Below are 21,207 nucleotides of genomic sequence, written 5' to 3' on the forward strand. Positions count from 1 at the left end.
CAACATTCACCTTCTGCTACCATTTCTGTCAAGCCATCTACGCATACAGTTTGACGCATACGTTCGATAAATCCAACGTATGTACCACAACGAACGAACGCACTGCAATGCAGCGAGGCAAACGAATCGTTCCATTGGAAATGAATGTACTTCTGGTGTACCAAAAGGCAATGAGATCGAGGAGTTAAGTCAGCGTTGACATTCATCACAGACCCAAAAGTCAGAGTTGGAACAAACATATAAATTAAGAATTTGGCCTTGGTTGGTCACTCACTCGCAGGTGTTATTTTTGTGGTCCTCTGGACAGTAACCCGAGCAGTAGCAGCTCAGAAAGCGGGCGGCGTCCTCTGGGGCCACCGTGGTGTCGTCCCCGGGCTTCCTGGACTCATGCTTGTGCCCCGTGCCGTGGAGCATGTGGTCTGGATTCTGACCAGCTGGATGGACGGAGGGAGAGAGGGGGGGGGGGGGGGGGGGATGGTTTAGTTTTATAATGACAGTGAAAATGTCACAATCCATCATTTTCCCCCTCCATCTGGGAGACACTGTCTGCCGTCGCAAAAACACAGGTTTTCACTGCACACGTCACTGTTGCCAGAAATACAGAACATAAACACATTGTGTAACATTTTCATTCCGCCGCCTAACACAACATCTGGTTTGAAGAGTTACAGTAGTCAAATACTAGGCTATATATTCATAGTAAACACAACTGCCCTATGGTGGGTTTGAGTTATCTGCTGTCCCCCCCCTCTATTTGTTTTTATATGAGAGCGGTCCGCTCCTAATTGTGTGCTCATGTGATAAGTCTGATCCATATATGGCCAGGGGCTATTTATACTCTGTGCTAGTGTCCAGTTAGAGCCATCACATGCATGAGCGTAAGCAGAGCAGAATACTGGCGGGCCAAGCCAACATCTGTTGTTCGCAACATTATCACTGTTGTCAATCTGATTGCAGTTACATATGAAATTGAAAACAACGGCATGGTTTTAACGGAGGAAAAACCTAATATTCATGAAGGCCATTATGTTGTGGTTCTTTATAATGGCAAGGTTTAGTACACAGAAAATGTTCACTGCTAAAATCAGTTTAAGCTGGTTAAACTAGCCGAGAGCGCACTGCCAGGACTCTGTATTAACCGCACCTAAAAAGGGGCATCGGCAACAAATCTACTGACATCTTAAGGAGCCAGTCAGAGCCATTAAGACTAGATACATGGCACCATGGATACAAAGCCAGGAAGAGGACATTTTACAGAGCAGCACACTAATATAAGTCCCTAATGCTGCATTAAAATGTTGAGTATGAGCTCACTGTGTGACTCCTATCCTCACGTTACTGTCTGGTACTCCCTCCACCTCTTCTCATGCCCTTTCTCCTGATCTCTTTTCCTCTCCCCTTGCAATGCCCTGACCCATTTTCCTTATCAGTCCTCCTCTTGCCCACTTCTTTTTTTACAATCCTTTTGCTTCTCCTGTTTGTTGTTCTTCCATTGTCCTCCTTGTTCCATATCATTCTCTTCTTGACTTCTACCTCGTCCTAGCCCCTCCTTTCTCTTCCCCTCCCCCCCTCAGGAGAGTGGACCTGGGCTGTGGGGCTCCTGTGAGTCGTGAGCATTAAGCACAAAGTGATGTCTGTGTGCAGCGCTCGGCGCGGCTTCGGCACTTCCTCTGGAGCATGACGCGACTCGAGCCTGCTCCAGTTCAGACATGTCTGCAGAGGGCCAATCACCTGCAAACCTACACTTTGAAATGTCTCGGCAGCAGAACGGCACCCTTTCTTTTTCTCTTCCCTCTCCCGGCTGCTTGTCTCCAGCTCCACATTCCTTCCCTAGACCCCATTACTGGCTTCAGGGTTGTCGTTCTTGTTTTCCTCAACTTTCCTCTTTCCTTTTACAACCGAGTGCCCTGGTGGTTCTAGATTCAGGCTGCATTCTCGGAGTAATTTTACATTTAAAAGGAGAGCCTGAGAGATAAAGGAGCTTCTGTTGGGCTTCGGTTCCTTTTTTATAGTTCATTTGTACGCTGATCATGTACTTACAGACTCACCGGCTTACTGACGTCAGATAGCCTAACAGTCGACCAGGACCACTACTTCTACGAACGCTTCACTTTTAGTGTTGTACTTCAGCCAATATAATCCCCCCCACCCCAAATGATGGAACCCCATAGGGTGGCAGACAAAAGTGTGCCAGTCTTAACTTTGTTTTTGGATCCTTTAGAGTCAAAAGCTATTATGTAAAAACATAATAACTGCATCAAATTAAAAGCAACCGTTAGGCCTCTATATTCTACATTTCAACAACTAAAGCAAAGCAGACCAGAACTCTTCAGTAATATTTTATGGGTACAGAATAGACAACCAGGAAAGTGACTCACTACAATCCTCAATGTGGTCAACACTAAGGTCATATCACCAGAGCAGAGATAAATCACTGTGGCAGGGGGTTGTGAGATCATAGCCGTATGCTTGAGCTGGGGTCCTCGGGGCATAGAACAAACCCTAATCTGTTGTACAAACAAGGGTGGCAGGAGTTATCGGTGGCGGAACTGATGGCAACACCCTGAAAAAAAATAAAGAGGCCCGAGCTGTTCTCCAGTGAGATAGCAGAGCCGGTCTCAGAAGCTGTGAAACCCGGGGCTTTTGATGTCCGCCTTCTATCAGTGAAGAGGAAAAGAACACACCGATTACAGGACTCCAGAGTTCCAACCAAACACTCAGACCAACATCCTCCTGGGGGGGAATAAACTCAGTCTCTTTACATGCTTTATACACACACACACACACACACACACACACACACACACACACACACGATCCAAAGAAATAAAGCTCCTAAAAGGAGGCAGATAGTCTAGACCTCTTGCCGTTGATATTACACACAGGAGATTTAATCAAAATAATATCTGAAATTGTTGCACTAATAAACTAGACTTAAGTGGTGGCATGGCCCAGGGCCCAGTTTGAGCTGGGCTATTCCCCTGGCAATGTCAGATTGGCACAGAGCAGTGTTGGGAGGCAGTGTGGAAACTTATAAACACACAGCAGACTGGAACCAGATCAAACGGGCCAAGCCCCAAATAGAAACCAGAGAGCTGAGGGTAGATGGCTCTCTTTCTCCCTCCCACACTTCTTCTCTCTCCGCTCCTTCGCTCTCCCTCTGGGAGCTGTGTTCGGTCTCGACTGGTTTGAGTCATGTTTGAGGGATGGGGAAAGGGATTCAGGAGGCTCCCGGATGCTTTGATGAGGTGATGAAAGCCTCTTTGATAGTCCCTGAGTAAGCACATAAAACTCGGGACACGTTTTTACTGCAGTGACTGGGAGCGTCGAGGACTTCTGAGGTCTCTCTCCCACTGGAGTCTACAGAGAAAGCCATGTTGACAATACAAGACTTAAAGTTCACCATCAAACCCACAAAGAGCCTCAAGGCCCTTTTTGTTTCTATTTGGCTGGGCCTCGCTAGTGAAGACACAGAGTACCTCTCTTCCCCTCTACTAGGAGGCCTGTGATTGGCTGGGGGCCGTGATTGATGGAGAGCAGCGGCTGTCAGTGGGGCTGGAAATGGCTGCTGGTGCTCTCTCTGCCTCCACATGTGTGCTTAATTCTGCCGCCAGTCACGGCGGAGTCTGAGGTCTGGCAGAGCACCCCCAGTAATGAGCCTCTCCATCTCCAGTCAGCCACATGTTGCACTCTTAAAGGGCCAGCACACTCCAACGCTAACGAGCCAATCCATCTACTGGCAATGGAATGCAGTGCTCTTAAAGGGCCAGCAGCAGAGCCTGTTTTTGTCAGAGCCAGCCATAAGAGTGCAGCGACACGAGATAAACAGTGTTCTGAACTGGTTGTTCTTCTAACAGGACACACTGTGGAGGTGAGGGGAGTCATATATCTGCATACAAACACAGTCACTGAAACCTGCCCTCTCCTAAAGTCTCAGGCGAGAGAAAGTGAGTAAGAGAGTGTGTGTGTGAGAAGAACAAGTGAGAAGAAAATGAGAGAGCAAGGTAGAAAGAGAGAGAGATCCGTTCACAGCAACAAACCCCGGAGACGATCAACCTTCCTCTCTGACCTTGGGGGGGGGAGATCTGCACAGGGAGAGAAAGCTACCTGAAATTACAACTCTTGAAGTGGGTGAGTCGGCAAGAAAAACATAAGTATGGAAGTATTAGATGACAATTATATACATCCTTGTTAAAGATGAGCAAAAATTACTGCATACAATAAATAATAACAAATACTGAGCTATATTGTATTCTCCAAAAAAACAGGCAAATTATTTATACTAATACAAATACTCAGAGAAAGATATTTTGTTTAACAAGTTGCAAAACATTTTCAAAAAAGGTAGGGGTCCACGTTTGGCACCCCTGTTTTCAATGAGAATAACAGCAGAGCCTTTTTCTAAAATGTTTTATGAGATTGGAGAACACATTGGGAGGGATCTGAGACCATTCCTCCATACAGAATCCTTCCAGATCCTTGATATGTAGGCAGTCATTGTAAATAATAATTTGCTCTTAACTGACTTGCCTAGTTAAATAAGGGTTAAATAGATAAATAAAAAACCTGTCTGTTTATGGACTGCCCTCTTCAATTCAAACAAGGTTTCAATGGGTTTTGTCTGGAGACAGATGGCCATTGCAAAATTTCGATTTTGTGGCCAATTAACAATTTCTTTGTGGATTTCATGTGTGCCTGAGGTTAATGTCTTGCTAGAAGATCCACCTGTGGCCAAGTTTCAGCCTCCTAGTAAATGCAACCAGGTTTTTGGCTAAAGATGTCCTGGTAGTGGGTCAAGTTCATTATGCCATTGACCTTAAGGGCCCCAGGACCAGTGGAAACGAAATAGCAGCAAACCAGAGCCACCACCATATTTTACAGTAGGTGTGGGGTTATTTTCTGCTTATGCGTTCTCATTTCAACACCAGACCCAACACTGGTGTGCGTGGTCAAAGACCTCTATTTTCATGTCATCTGACCAAAGTGCCGGTTCCAATCCAATGACATTTAGCAAACTACGGGCGTTTACATTTGTTGGATGACATGAAAATAGAGCTCGTTGGTGATGTATTGAAAGGTATTGACAACAGGGGTGTCTATCATTTTTACCCCTACCTTTGAGGGGGGAAAAAGTAGTACTTGTTAGACAAAATCTATTTCTCTGAGCAATTATATTAATATAAAATAATATACATTTTCCACTTTTTTGGAGCATACAATATAGCTTAATATTTAAAATGATTTTTGCTCATCTTCGCTCATCTTTATCAAGGGTGTCAATCATTTCGGACCCCCACCGTAAGCCTTACTAGTGAACCACAGACTTCGATGGCTCCCCCTTTCAGCTCCATCACTTTCCCAGTGGCAAAGGACAGTATACAGAGAAGATATTTATACTTCTTGCGTTGTTCCTCCGGTTTGTGATGACAATAGAAAAGTGACAGCGGCTGTTACCAAATCTCCTCCTCGCAGGGAGTGTTACTGGAACCTCTTCACCACAGCACCTTTCAACAGCACAAATTCAATACATTCTGTTCATATTAGTCAGTGATTCACAACAAGGATTTTGCCCAAGATGTAGAACCAAAGAGAAAAACAATTATTCTGTGTGTTCTTTGAATGCTATTGGAGAATTTCCTGAGGAGTTCATTCAACAACCTCGGTTAACTGGCAACAGTTGAATACCTTGAAAAAGGTATTTAACAAGTTGCTACAGCCTCACGCTAATTAAAACTCCTCATACATGGAAAACAACAGCAAATAAAAAAACATGCGCCTTTTCCCCTTGGTGAGACAAAAGTGGAATTCTAATTGGTTTGTTGACACTTCAGGAGCAGAAAGAGTGAGTGTGAAAAGAGCATTCATGAGATAGCACAGCAAGCCCCTTATACAGCCACTCTGGCAGCCTCTTGCCCAGCGGGCACCTCTGTCCCTGCCCCCTCTCCCAATAACACTTGGCATATGCCAGGCCCAGGCCCCACACTCCCTCACTAATCATCAAGCGCAGCAGAGAAAAAATAAGAAAAAGCGACAGAGAAAAACCTCTCTCGTGGGATTGAATTATTTCCGGAGAACAATGAATGTTTGGAGTATTTTTTGCCCTGTAACGACTGACAGTATTATAGAGGAAATGGTTCATGTGAAAAAAGGAACCCAGAGTGCCAACAATCACTTCAACAGCTTCCTGTAGTGAGAGGGCGGGGGGTGGGGGGGTTCTCTGGTGGGTCACGACCATCAATGACTGAGCTGCTGGCGGGAAGGAAGGAGAGAGGCAAACCTGGCCCTGCCTGGGTACAGAGACACTGTTTCACTGGACAGTATGCCTGGGACAAGGTAGACATGGGAGACCCAGAGTTAACGGAGACTAATCAAAACAATAGCATGGGCTCTTTGATAACAAAACAGGGTCACAACCAGTCTCAGAGAGCGATGCTCTGATTTAATCATCCCTAAGACTTGGACCGACCATGCCTTCCTCTTATCAGCCTGTGTGTGCGTGTGTGTGTGTGACGGAGTGCTAAAAAGCTCTGCTTTTAGAGTAATCAGATCCTGATATTTGCCTTTACATCTCATTGGCTGGTTAAAGGTGACCTTTTACGAGCCTGAGAGCTCCGTCTTTATGGCCCTGGTTGGCTTTATGGCTGCTGGTTGGTTCACTGTGGAGGCCCCGCCGGGCAGGCAGTATGAGAGCAACAGTAGGAGCAGCTAGAGGGAGGCCCTTTTATTAGGCCCCAGCACATTAAGATCCATATCCTGCCGGCATCAAACATGTCCGGGTAAAACCAGTGTTATACTTGAGGCCTGCGTGTGCCCGGTACATAGAATAAAACGATCTTGGTGACTAAATTGTGCTGTGATCGGAGCGTATTCAGTGTCTTTTCCATACATCGTTCACTCACATAGCATGATCTCACGACACAAGGCAAAATGAGGCAATATCATCGGAACATTACATGATATTCAACATGGTCTAATCTCATTGAGATCAGGACATTTCCCAAGTGGGAAATGGGTGTTTCTGCACATCACGGTAAACTTGGTATTGAGAGAAAGGACTGAGTTGTACCTATGGCGTTTGGTCCCCTAATTAGCATATATGCAAAAGATCAATGTCATTGCCATATTATCCTGTTAGGACCACATGGGGGTTTTGTTACTATTCTGTAACTAGGTAGCTTAGGTCATGCATTTCAAAAGGCATTGCATCACCAGCTAATGAATTCTATCACAGCCATGATAATGGCTTAAAATACTGATCTCTCCATAGTAGGGGATGGGGGACTGTGGGTCACTTGCTTAAACAAAGGCAGAAATAAGTATTTATGCAATAGAGTGTTTCAAAAGTGCTATTGACTTCTTATTTTGTCTTGGTGTCCCCCTTCGTAATGGAGAGCAAATTGAAAGTATATATTTTTCAAATCATGTATTTACAATATTCGTCACGTGCCCACACACTTCTAATTCTGAAACGTAAGCATACCTCAAAGGGGTTGCCCTGGTAGTAATTGTAGGTTTTTATACAGCACCCAAGACCAATCTGTAAATTCATTTGACAATTGGAAAAAGAGCTACAGATTAAATACTGCAATGCGGGTTGGATTGAATTGAGCCCCTAATCTTAATTTTCAAGGTGATGATAGCATGTTCCTTCCCAAAACAATATCGCAATAAATGTGAGTCCACGTTCCAAATATCATTTTTTTTGCGCCCCATGGGGAATTCGAACTTAGACTGCAAGTGGTAATAGATGTCAGGAACTCGATGCCTTACAGCTGTAAGCCAACGGTTCAGAGCCGTATTTGCTCGCGATGCAGATCATCTTATTATCAGAGCCTGCCAGTGGGCTTCTGGTTAGTATGCTTTACTGAGAAAGTGTTGGTATCATGTTAAGGCTGACCACATTTAGTCGACTGGTTGATTGTTTGGTTGATAGGCTGTTGATCGTCCGAGATTTCTTTAGTCAAGCAGTAGCAAAAAAGATATATAAATAAATTCATGGTGTACAAGACACCTGTCTGATTGGCGCCTGTGAGTGCACTGTGGAGGCCGTTCGGATGGCACAGTCCATCACTCTAAGACATGTGCTACTGAAATTGCATATGGTTATATTATGCAGGAACAACAGTGCAACACTAATAAAAATAGTATTATTTTATAACAAAGACTCTTTCTCCCGAGTTGGATAGTGGTCGCTGTCCACGGTTCTGAAACACATTATTGCGCTGTTGAATTGGAGCCTTTTACTAGGCCATGTTGCTTTGTGCATAATAGCACAAAGTTAACCAGCATCTTGGTGTTGAGAACAATGCAGCGGCGGCAGCAGCAGAGTTAGGAGACAAAAAGAAAAGTGAGGCGAGAGGAAACCAACTTAATTTGGTCTATAATCAATAGACTAACTTAAAATGTGCCTGGATTTATAAAATCATCCATATATACACATTGCATTAGGAAAGTATTCAGACCCCTTGACTTTTTCCACATTGCTACGTTACAGCCTTATTCTAAAATGGATTAAACTGTTTTTTTACCCCTCAATTCTACACACAATATCCCATAATTACAAAGCAAAAACAGTTTAGAAATATTTGCTAATTTATTACAAATAAAATACTGAAATGACATTTATAAGTATTGAGACTCTTTACTCAGTACTTTGTTGAAGCACCTTTGGCAGCGATTACAGCATCAAGTCTTCTTGGGTATGATGTTACAAGCTTGGCACACCTGTATTTGGGGAGTTTCTCCCATTCTTCTCAAGCTCTGTCAGGTTGGATGGGGAGCGTTGCTGCACAGCTATTTTCAGGTCTCTCCAGAGATGTTCGATTGGGTTCAAGTCCAGGCTCTGGCTGGGACACTCAAGGACATTCAGACTTATCCCGAAGCCACTCCTGCGTTGTCTTGGCTGTGTGCTTAAGGTCGTTGTCCTGTTGGAAGGTGAACCTTCGCCCCAGTCTGAGGTCCTGAGCGCCCTGGAGCAGGTTTTCATCAAGGATCTCTGTACTTTACTCCACTCATCTTTCTCTCAATTCTGACTAGTCATCCAGTCCCTGCTGCTGAAAAACATTGCCACAGCATGATACTGCCACCACCATGCTTCACTGTAGGGATGGTGCCTGGTTTCTTCCAGATGTGACGTTTGGCAATCAGGCCAAAGAGTTTATTCTTAGTTTCATCAGATCAGAGAATCTTGTTTCTCATGGTCAGAGTCCTTTAGGGGCCTTTTCGCAAACTCCAATCGAGCTGTCATGTGCCTTTTAATGAGGAGTGGGTTCCATCTGGCCACTCTACCATACAGGCCTGATTGTCCTTCTGGAAGGTTCTTCCATCTCCACAGAGGAAGTCTAGAGCTCTGTCAGAGTGACCATCTGGTTCTTGGTCTCATAGCGAAGGGTCTGAATAGTTACGTAAATAAGGCATTCCTGTTATGAATATATTTGCAAACCTGATTTCGCTTTGTCATTTAAGTTAGTGTGTAGAATGCTGAGGATATTGTTTTTAATAAATACATTTTAGGGTAAGGCTGTAACATAACAAAATGTGGAAAAAGTCAAGAGGTCTTGAACACTTGGAGGCACTGCATATCTACAGAAATAAGACAGATCCTGCTTCTGTTGCTGCTTGGTTGATAGCCTACTGATTCCATGAGCACCAATCCTCATGCAACAATTTCCCCAATTCAGCTGTTTTAAAGGCTTTACACATTATCATTTATTTTGTTTTATTCACAAATTTTCAAAATGGTCATATATTTCTAATAACCTTCTTTCCTCGATCTCCTTATTGTTGTTTTTATGATCATCATTCAATCAAATTTTATTAAATAACATTTTATTCGTCACATACGTGTTTAGCAGATGTTATTGCGGGTGTAGCAAAATGCTTGCGAAATGGATAATAAGTAATGTCATAATTAGTAGGCTTATACCCTGACTACACCGCTTGCTTTGCGTTGCAAAATAAATGTATACATTTATGTTATTCAATTATTGCACCCACACTGCTCGTGAGCGTCTGCGTTGCCAAGGGCTAAAATAGAAGTCCTTTCTATTTCTGACGCAGATCGCGCTGCAAGTCCTGCCTCTCCCATCTCCTCATTGGTTTATAGAAGCAGGTACCCACGTGCCATCTCCTCATTGGTTTATTGAAGCAGGTACCCACGTGCCATCTCATTGGTTATACCCACGTGGGTGATTGAAAGACGAACTGTGTTGCCGGTCGTTGTGGTAATGCTATGAAAGTTTAGATGCCAATCACCATATAAGTTCAAAGATGAAAAAGCCTGGAAGGAGGAGAGACGACTAGAAACAATTCGGTTGACCGTTTTATGTGTGGATTAATTGTCGGAGTAGAGGACCTTGTTATTTTACCTGAAATGCACAACTCAATGTTTATATCCCTGGACAAATTTACTAGCAACAGCAAGCTAGCTAAATAGGACAAATTAGCTAGCAAGTGCAAGCTAACTAGCTAAATTTCCATAAATGTTTAATGCTTTTCGACCTGTCCCAAAATGAATGTAATTGGTTCAGAGTTTGTTTTGATATTTTAACCTGCGTGTTGTGGTCGCGTTTGGTGTAGGGGGACAAAATAAATACATGCACGATGGCGCACGCACGCAGCCGGTTTGGGTTCCGTGTTAGTATAGCAGCCTTGTATAACCACCATCGAGCTGTAGGCCTAAGAGCGCAACCAGTTTAGTCGTAGTACCGTAACTTACTTAGGCCTATAATTTCAATACTTATATAGGCTACTGTATCAATCATTTTTGTTCATGTCATGACACAGCATACTAGTCATTAATGACGTGACATGCAATCAAGCACTTTAGTTTTAAAATAAAATTAAGTGACAATTAAATAATTAGCATAAACAATAAATAGGCCTAAACCATTCCATTTCGGAAATTGCATTCACAAATGAATGACTTTTCTAGTCTTTGATGTAATAAAGACCTTACCAAAAAAAACATATATATAAAAAGAAAATACTCTAGTACGCTTATAATTTATTCAGTGTTGTTTACATTGTTCCAAATGGTGAGAAAAATATTGTAATCTAACAGCACCTGTTTGGTACACATAATATGCACACAGCGCTTGCTCCATACCATATTTTACCTTTAAAATAGCCAATATTTTCCACAACTAGCCAAAGGTATTCAACACATCGGACTTCCCATTTATCTCCTGAGCAACCAGTAAACACATTCCCCGTTTTGAGTTTTTCACGTCCTCTGCATCTATTTTGCTGTCACATGTGTTACAGTGTTCAGAGTTTGTATAACCAATTTATTGATGTGATTATGATATGCTACAGGTCAGGCCCTATTGTTCACGTGCATGCGAAGCATACATGTGTCATGTAAAGAGAGCAAGGGGTGAGGGAATGTTTTTCCTAAACAAATTAGGGATTTCTGTAAGATACCTTTTCGGTTAGAAATGTCTGTAATTATGGTGCAGCTTCAGCAACACGAACAGAGCTATACACACTGACATTCAGTGGTAGTCACTGCAGCAGGGAGGAAGGAGACAACGGGTGCTAGTCACAGTCAGGCGCTGTAAGTCTGAGCCAGGCGGCACAATCAAATCAATTGCGGTCGGACTCCCTCTGGTCATTTATGTGTCTTAATTATTTCATCAAACAGTTTGCTTAAAGCATCAGACAAACTCAGTGCATACAGTTGATTTGATTCAATTACATAGGATGTGTCTATATATGGAAAAATACAAGGTTAATCAATTGGTCAAAAGAACAGACGACTCTTGGTCAACCAAGATTTCTTTTAGTCTGGGACAGTCCTAGATCAGGTACAATTCATTCAGGTACAACTATGAATATTTATGAGCAATTCCCCCAACACACAGTTACCCTTCCATCAAAAACAGCATATTAGAGTATCCTCCAACTAAAGGGAGTGGGAGGCACAGACAGATGTGCGTAGTAATAAGAGAGGTGGCGGGGGCAGTGTGACAACAACAGAGGACTACAATAACAGAGGAGCCAGTCTTACTTTGAATACCTTCAGCTCTGATCACCAGTAGGATGCAGACTCCCACCGCAGCGATGTAAAAGGGAAGCACTGTCATCTTGGCACAGTGACTTGTTGAGACTTGACTGGGCTGGACTGCGCTCTGTGGGAGCTTGTTGGTCACTGGTGGTCACCCCTGTGGGCTCTGATGGTGTGCCTCGTCCTGTCCCTTCCTGGTTCAGCTCAGGGAGAACAGGAGCATAGTTTTCCCCCGTTGGGGGAGTGGAGGTACGGGTGAATATGTACGGGGAGGGCGAGGCGAGTGGGTGAGGGAGGATGGGTAGGATGGCACAAAAACAAAAAACTCAAATCTTTCTTCTCACAGGCTACCTCGGTTGGAAACCCTGGAAAATTAGAGAGAAAAGGGAAACATTGTTAGAGAGGAAGTACAGTATAAAACAAAGCTTCTAGAACACTTGAACGCCATTTTACAACCTGCATTTTCCTTGCATGTGTCACTGCAAAGTGGCAGGCCCTTGCACAGCAATGTTGTGATCAAGTTTGGAGAGGCCAGCGGGGTTGACACTGACAGTCAACCCCTATTGTCTTTGTAAGCCCTCGGCTGCATGTTATCAGATTTGCTGAGCAATTTAGCACAAATTGGGAGCAAACATACCAGACTGTGGTGGATAAAGACAACAATGTTCACTGGGGGCATCACTGCTCCTCTCAAATCGCCCTGAGAAGAGCGACAGCATCAAAAGAGGGTAAAGGTGACAGTATGCTACAGTTCGGCTGGCGCTTAGCCGACCGAACGAGTGTGCTTGCATACTCGAAAAATTGTCAATTTTGAGACGCCACAGCCAATGCATTTGGAAAGTATTCAAGACCCCTTAACTTTTTCCACATTTTGATGTCACAGCCTTTTTCTAAAATTTATGAAATAAATTAAATCCTCAATCTGCACAAAATACCCCATAATGACAAAGCGAAAACAGGTTTAGACATTTTTGCAAATGTATTACAAATAAAACAGAAATACCTTATTTACATAAGTATACATAACCTTTGCTATGAGACTCGAAATTAAGCTCAGGTGCATCCTGTTTCCATTGATCATTCATGAGATGTTTCTACAACTTGATTGTACTCCACCTGTGGTAAATTCAATTGATTGGACATGATTTGGAAAGGAGCACACCTGTCTATATAAGGTCCCACAGTTGACAGCGCATGTCAGGGCAAAAACCAAGCCATGAGGTTGAAGGCATTGTCTGTAGAGCTTCGAGACAGGATTGTGTCGAGGCACAGATCTGGGGAAGTGTACCAAAACATTTCTGCAGCATTGAAAGTCCCCAAGAACACAGTGCCTCCATCATTCTTAAATAGATAAAGTTTGAAACCACCAAGACTCTCCCTAGAGCTGGCCACCCGGCCAAACTGAGCAATAGGGGGAGAAGGGTCTTGGTGAGGTTGGTGACCAAAAACCCGATGGTCTCTCTGACAGAGCGCCACAGTTCCTCTGTGGAGAACCTTCCAGAAAGACAACCATGTCTGCAGCACTCCACCAAATCACACCTTTATGGAAGAGTGGCCAGAAAGAAGCCACTCCTCAGTAAAAAAGGCACATGACAGCCCACTTGGAGTTTGCTAAAATTCTCCTAAAGGACTCTCAGATCATGAGAAACAAGATTCTCTGGTCTGATGAAACCAAAATGGAACTATTTGGCCTGAATGCCAAGTGCCACGTCTGGAAGAAACCTGGCACCATCCCTACGGTGAAGCATGGTGGTGGCAGGATCATGCTGTGGGGATGTTTTTCAGCGGCAGGGACAGAGAGACTAGTCAGGATCGACGAAAAGATGAACGGAGCAAGGTACAGAGAGATCCTTGATGAAAACCTGCTCCAGAGCACTCAGGACCTCAGACTGGGGCAAAGGTTCACCTTCCAACAGGACAATGACCCTAAGCACACAGCCAAGACAACGCAGGAGTGGCTTAGGGACAAGTCTATGAATGTCCTTGAGGGGCCCAGTCAGAGCCCGGACTTGAACCCGATCGAACATCTCTGGAGAGACCTAAAAATAGCTGTGCAACGACCCTCCCCATCCAACCGAACAGAGCTTGAGAGGATCTGCAGAGCAGAATGGGAGAAATTCCCCAAATACAGGTGTGCCAAGCTTGTAGCATCATACCCAAGAAGACTCGAGGCTGTAATCACTGCCAAAAGGTGCTGAGTAAAGGGTCTGAATACTTGTGTAAATGTGATATTTACGGGGGTTTGTGTGTGCACAAAAAAAACAAATTGTTTTTGTTTTGTGATATTGTGTGTAGATCGATGAGAAAAAATATATATAATTATCAATTTTAGAATAAGGCTGTAATGTAAACAAAATGTGGAAAAAGTGAAGGGGTCTGAATACTTTCCTAATGCGCTCTACACTTCCTCAAAATAGTCCAAATTAATCTAAAATAACTCATGTTATTCATTTTGATGTTTTTGCCAAGGAGATCTTAGTTAGATGCAGTATTTGGTGCAGTATTTTTCAATGACAAAATGTGCATGAAAACGAGTCGTCTCTCATTGAATGACAACAAAGACTTTACTAAAGAATCCCTACTGTTGACCCATCACCGACTAAGGGGCATAGGTAGACTTTGGCTAGTGACTTTGGCTTGCCTCATGAAAAAATGTGACTGAAAAAAGAAAAATATACCTTACCAAAGTCCAAAACAAACAACGTCACGAAATGTCGTCATAATATATGCACAAACTATTCCGAACTGTATCTGCTGGGATACTTGCGGACACCTTAACAGTCCTCCCAACTAACAAATGGATTTTCCACTAGAGGATGTTACTCTGACAGAACAAAATGACGCAGCAGTGGCTTCCCAACCGATTAGATCAGCTCCTTCGGCCAAAAACAGCAGACAGAAAAGCCACTTATGATCGGTTGGGAATAGGTATTGGGAAAAAGGTGCCCTGCTGTACTATCTTTTAACGAAGCAGAACGCTTCCTCTGTCATTTGAACATGTGATTCCATTGTGGCATTACATTGCTGATGCAAGAGGTGCTTGGGGCTAATGGTGCTTTCAAGACAACACGGAAACTTGGAACCTCAGAGTTAAAACTTGGGAAAGTATTTTTGCGGAGAGCTTCCTATTGGTTGATTCTGATACTTTTTAAGTGGGAAACTGAGCTCATCTTTCTTCAACGAGTTTCCAAGTCAGAAATGTCAGAGTTTCCAAGTTGTCTTGAACGCGGCATAAATGGTGAGAAGGATATAAGGCTGATATGACCCTGCTGACTTCTAACCTTACACTTTAGTGATCAGAGGGACAAAGCCAATGGGGCAAGGCAGGGCTCTCTGTCGCTCTAATAGCTAACGAACATGTGGGGTGACAACCAGCCTCGGATGAGAACCCCTTGAGAAGCCAAAACTGCACTCCATTCTCTCCTTTTTAATTCTCCTACTATTATTTTGTGTGTTGTCCATCTTTGCCGGCTTGACCCCGCGACCCTGGTCAGGCTGGCGCTACTCTTGAATGGCTAAACATGCCCAAATTATTTGTTGAAGGATGTTCCGCAATTACCCGTGTTGGCCTCGTCCAGCGTTAATAACGAGATGTGTCTGTTCCCTGCGCGTCTCACTGCAATTAGCGGCCCTGAGAAGTGGCCGTTCCGAGGGGGGGACGACAAATTAGTGGCGGAGCGGCCGGTGTCTGTCACTTTTGATTTGCCCGAGGGGGACAAAGAGCCCCGACCTGTGCCCCACTTTTCACACATCCCTGACTGGGTAATGAGGGAACAAAGAAGGCCTCCTCAAGGCTGGGGGACAAGACAGCCAACCAGGCACCTTTAAAGAGGGAGAGCAGCAGGACACACCGTGTGTGTGAGGGATTAGGTGGGATGGAGAGAGAGAGAGAAAGGGACCAAGTGTGTTAAGGGGTGATGGTCAGGAAGACAACTGTAGCTAGCAGTTTGTATCTCTTCGAATGACTAAGAGTTTACACTTCTTTCATAAACCGGTGTGCAGACCAATACTGAGACAAATCAAGGTTAGAACTTTACCAAAGTGGTAGTCTAATCAAATGTATACGCAATCTCCATTAAGCCAAATGACAAAACAACATTGCAATGCAGACATAATACAAACAATCTCAGCCCTGGGAGAGGAGTTGCTACTATTTATCCTTAACGTTAAGAAAAGTCACTAACGGAAAAACAGTTTTGCCCCCCCCACAAAAAATGCTCTCTCTTTCCGCTAATGATGCAAGTGTGTGTTCAGACTTCGGTCTGTTGGGTGTAGAATATCCTAGACTACTTCTTGATGACAGGCCCTGCTTTACTGAAGTTGCGAGATATTGCAAGCCAAGAAATATGGCATTCCATTGCGAGAAACAGCTTTTGATTACCGATGGATAGGCCTAGTTCACGATTCCGACTGTCTGCCTGGTGGCCGACCTGACTACACTGTGCCCCTCCCCCCTCTCTCTGTCCCTTGGTAGCTCGCTATAAAAGAGGCAAGTGTTTGTGTTCTCGGAAGTACGGCAACTAATCAAGTCTCCTACGTTCAAAAAAATACCTATCGGAAGATGTGTGTTTTGTACTAAATGTCTTGGTGAATCACAGTATTTAAACTTAAAAGTAATTTTTTAGGAGAGTGGTCCGCGAGCAGGGAGCTCAAGATTATTTGATTGACAGTTTTCAGGGCTTGCCATGTAGGACTCAAGTCACTTGCCCCCCCCCCCCCGCCCAAAAGAAACATTTTTCACATCAATGTATGATGCAAGGAACCACTTTACAAAATACCATAGATAATCATACAAAACTGTAGGCTACACCCTGCCTATTGGCTTCTTGCATATTCAAGCCTGTCTAAAAATACAACACTGTCCCTTTAAGGCTTTCCTGGAGGATGGTTGGCCACCCTTGCTATCCTATAAAATATCGCAACATTACAATTACAACCAAATAATTGTCGCTATAAAATAATTACCAACCAGGGTTCAAAATTAAGGGTGTCCCGTCGTCCTTCAGACAATAAAGAAAATGTATACGGTTCAAAACAGACTCTGGGACAGTTCAGAGAGCAACGAGGCTGATGCAACACATCAGACGGTTTAGCTTAAAATGTTGATAACGTCTTATTTCTTCATATTATAAGCTCAACAATGCACACATGGCTGTAAGCTATTATAGGCCTATGCACGTATATAGCAAAATGCAATTTGTGGGAAAACACCACTCTCAAAAGCGCACCGCAAGCGGTTTCATGTGACAGAGATGATAATCTCAATTAGAAAAACATAGAAAGAGGGGGAATCTAACAACAACTAGGATGAGTTCCTAATAGGCCTAGGATTCTGCCTTTGGCTGCAGGACAATAAAATAAAGTTCATTTGACAACCAATAGAACATGACAAAAAGGCTGGTTTCAATGGCATATTAAGCGTTTAAGATAATTCCCTCAGCATTTCAATGACCATTTGAGCTGAACGAACCGTGCTTTTAGAAGTTAGTTAATTATCCTTCATTCCATTTGTCAAACATGACTGGCATTTAGCCTATATCTATGTAATTAAGTCTTATTAAAGTGTGGCTACATTTTCTGGCACCTCACGTCAGCATCGTTTGAACGAGGGTGTAGCCTATGCCTACCACGTAGACTTTAGGATTTATGTAGGCCTAAATGAAAAATAGATTTGAATATTATTCCAATGTTGACCTCTGATCCAATTCTGATCGGAGTAATTGTTTGATAGTGATGTGATATTTTTTTTTTTACTTGTTCATTCGGACAACTTAAGTGTATATTATTCTTGTCCGACTACTTTTTACGATCAAAGCAGGAAGTAAAATGTTTGCTAAAATAAGTGCTGTGATTTGTTGATTTAACTCAACTGACATTACAAAACATACATTCAATAAGCCACATAATTTTGAACATTCTAGAAGTTAATGTCGAGCCCTGGTTCCGGTCGCCTAGTGATGAACGTTAGTCCCGCTTCAGAAGCAGCATTCCTTTACAGACAAGTAACATACCTGTTTCAGTGGCGCTTCAAAACCATCTCTAGAGAAGGTTTCGTGTCGACATTTCAAAAGCCGTAGTGTACCCTTTACAGACAAACAAACATGCTGTAGCCAAGGCTCTTTAAAGGGTATATGACTGCGGTAGATAAAACTTCATTGCCTGGCTCTAGCATCATACATGCATAATAGGACCATTATTCTGCATTATGAATTCATGTGGAATTTTAATGATTTTTTGTTATCTTTTTAAAAGGAAAACCAGAAAATAAAATTGCAGTTTATACGTTAAGCAAAATTGTCCGTTTGTCACATCCCTAGATCTACCCCTATCAGGTGGAGGCAAGATGAGGCACGCAGAGGAAAAGCCTGCTGCGAGTAGGGCTGTGACTGTCATGGAGCTTTAGATGACGATAATTGGCCAGCCAAATGACCGCGGTCACTGTAATAACCGTGGTCAACGTAATAACCGTTTGAATAGCATGTATTATTTATTTACGCATATTTTCTCCTCCTGACTACATGTGCTAACATAGAATGAATAGAACGGGCGTCCCCCCCCCATTCGAGTCAATTCTGGCATAATGGGTGGACTGGCAGCCATTGTGAGTGTACCCACAGGAGAAAAGCAGGAAGCTGTCCCCATCACCCCTGACACATACACTTCCCTTCCTAAACATGAGATGAACAGGGCACAAACATAACAGCTGGGGTTGCTGATTGACATGGAGACACACTATCCCTTCAAAAACAGTCTAGATACTAGCGTAGCTGCTGGCTTTTCTCTGAGATTAACAGAAGCCAACAAAAAGAGGAAAACTGACTAGCAAAGTAACCAACAAAAGGGCAAAGCCTACAGTTAAGAAAGGCAACAACTGTTAAAAAAAACACCTACAATCAAAAGGAGAATGAGACTAACATTGAGGTACTAAAAAAGAGTGGGCTTGGGCTGAAGATTGTCATCCTCTAGTCTCTGCGATGGTGTCAGGTAACTTTTTGCTGAGTACTAACGCCACCTCTACATTGCCCAGGACTCCGCAAGATCTTCTTATGACTTGTCAGAGAGAGCTAGCAGACTACGCTACATGACCAACCGTCTGTGGACACCTGCTCGTCGAACATCTCTTTCCAAAATCATGGGCATTAATATGGAGTTGGTCCTCCCTTTGCTGCTATAACAGCCTCCACTCTTCTGGGAAGGCTTTCCACTTGATGTTGGAACATTGCTGCGGGGACTGGCTTTCATTCAGCCACACGCATTAGTGAGGTCGGGCACTGATGTTGGCAATTAGGCCAAGCTCACAGTCGACGTACCAATTCATTCCAAAGGTGTTCGATAGGGTTGAGGTCAGGGCTCTGTGCAGGCCGGTCAAGTTCTTCCACACCGATCTTGACAAACCATTTCTGTATGGACTTCGCTTTGTGCAAGGGAGCATTGTCATGTTTAAACAGGAAAGGGCATTCTAACTGGCACAGCCAGAAGAGGACTGGCCACCCCTCATAGCCTGGTTCCTCTCTAGGTTTCTTCCTAGGTTTTGGCCTTTCTAGGGAGTTTTTCCTAGCCACCGTGCTTCTACACCTGCATTACTAGCTGTTTGGGGTTTTAGGCTGGGTGTCTGTACAGCACTTCGAGATATTAGCTGATGTACGAAGGGCTATATAAAAATAAAATTGATTGATTGAACTGTTGACACAAAGTTGGAAGCACAGAATCGTCTAGATTGCATTTTATGCTATAGCGTTAAGATTTCCTGTCACTGGAAGTAAGGGGCCTAGCCCGAACCAAGAAAAACAGCCCCAGACCATTATTCCTTCTCCACCAAACTTTACAGTTGGCACTATGTATTCAGGCAGGTAGCATTATCCTGGTATCCACCAAACCCAGATTCGTCCGTCGGACTGTCAGATGGTGACGCGTGATTCACCGCTCCAGAGAACACGTTTCCACTGCTCCAGAGTCCAATGGCGGGGAGCTTTACACCACTCCAGCCGACACTTGGCATTGCGCATGGTGATCTTAGGCTTGTGTGCAGCTGCTCAACCATGGAAACCCATTTCATGAAGCTCCCGACGAACAGTTTTTGTGCTGATGTTGCTTCCAGAGGCAGTTTGTAACTTGTAGTGAATGTTGCAACAGAGGATAGACTATTTTTTACGAGCAACAGCACTCAGTGGTCCCGTTCTGTGAGCTTGTGTGGCCTACCACATCGCGGCTGAGCAGAAATTTGGCGAACTGACTTGTTGGAAAGGTAGCATCCTACGACGGTGCCACGTTGAAAGTCACTGAGCTCTTCAGTAAGGCCATTCTACTGCCAATGTTTGTCTATGGAGATTGCATGGCTGTGTGCTCAATTCTATACACCTGTCAGCAACGGGTATGGCTGAAATAACCGTATCCACCTCATTTGAATGATTATAAAACACACTTTTATATTTATTTATATATATATATATACTGTAGCATTACAAAATAAACCCCCCATCGTCTGGGTGGGAGTGTTTGGGTTGATGGTGGTGAAGCAGAATTAAGACCGCATACATGTTTACCTGGTATTACTAATTTTACTCTCAAACCTTGGTTGCGGCCATCCAGGTAATGTACCTTACCCTAAAGCAGTGGTGTAGTGGGGGCTTTACGCGGGGATACGGCGTACACACACCTTTTCTTCTTCTTCAGTGGGTATTGCGCATACTCACTTCTTAATCCCTGATGCGTATCAAAGTAGTGTAGTAGAGGAATACGACTTCTCAAATATTTAGAACAATGGCGAAATCATGCACAAAGCAGCCTACACAATCGCAAAGCAGGTGAACTATATTCACGCGAGCCGCACATAGACTAGTTTCAGCAGAATATATGGCAGCAAGAGCACACAGCTCTCAAACCACATCGGTAGCCGGTACGGTAGGAAAGACGTTTCAACTTATACCAGCTAACTAAGGCAACAAATGAGTATGCAAACCAGGTATTGTAAAAGTTTGGTCTGAAGTCTTAGTTGAATCGTTGATGTGCAGTTCAGTCATCACAGGCCGTTTCAATGAACATTTCTAAATCCTGTCCAAAAAAAACCTAATTCAAATGTTGACTAAAACGTAGGCCTACCCCTATGTACCTGTAGTAGTCCTGTATGACTCAGTTAGTAGAGCACGGCACTTGCAATGCCAGGATTATGGTTCGATTCCCGGGGCCACCCATACGTAAAA

General features: G+C 43.7%; 1 protein-coding gene across 5 annotated transcripts in view; it reads right to left on the reverse strand.

Annotated features, from left to right (window-relative positions):
- Positions 1 to 21,207, reverse strand: part of bmpr1aa (bone morphogenetic protein receptor, type IAa) — a 71,577-nt gene that overhangs the window by 3,880 nt on the left and 46,490 nt on the right. For 4 of the 5 annotated variants that reach the window (XM_071380512.1, XM_071380514.1, XM_071380515.1 and 1 more), the window contains 2 exons: positions 12,011 to 12,372; positions 275 to 434 (listed from right to left, as the gene is read on the reverse strand). In XM_071380512.1, the coding sequence (XP_071236613.1) occupies positions 275 to 434; positions 12,011 to 12,086 (236 nt within the window). In that variant the 5' untranslated portion in view covers positions 12,087 to 12,372. The remainder of the gene's footprint in view (positions 1 to 274; positions 435 to 12,010; positions 12,373 to 21,207) is intronic. The other variant, XM_071380517.1, reaches the window with a different exon arrangement.

The sequence above is a fragment of the Salvelinus alpinus genome, chromosome 32 (genome assembly GCF_045679555.1).
Source record: "Salvelinus alpinus chromosome 32, SLU_Salpinus.1, whole genome shotgun sequence".
NCBI classification, from domain to species: Eukaryota; Metazoa; Chordata; class Actinopteri; order Salmoniformes; family Salmonidae; genus Salvelinus; species Salvelinus alpinus.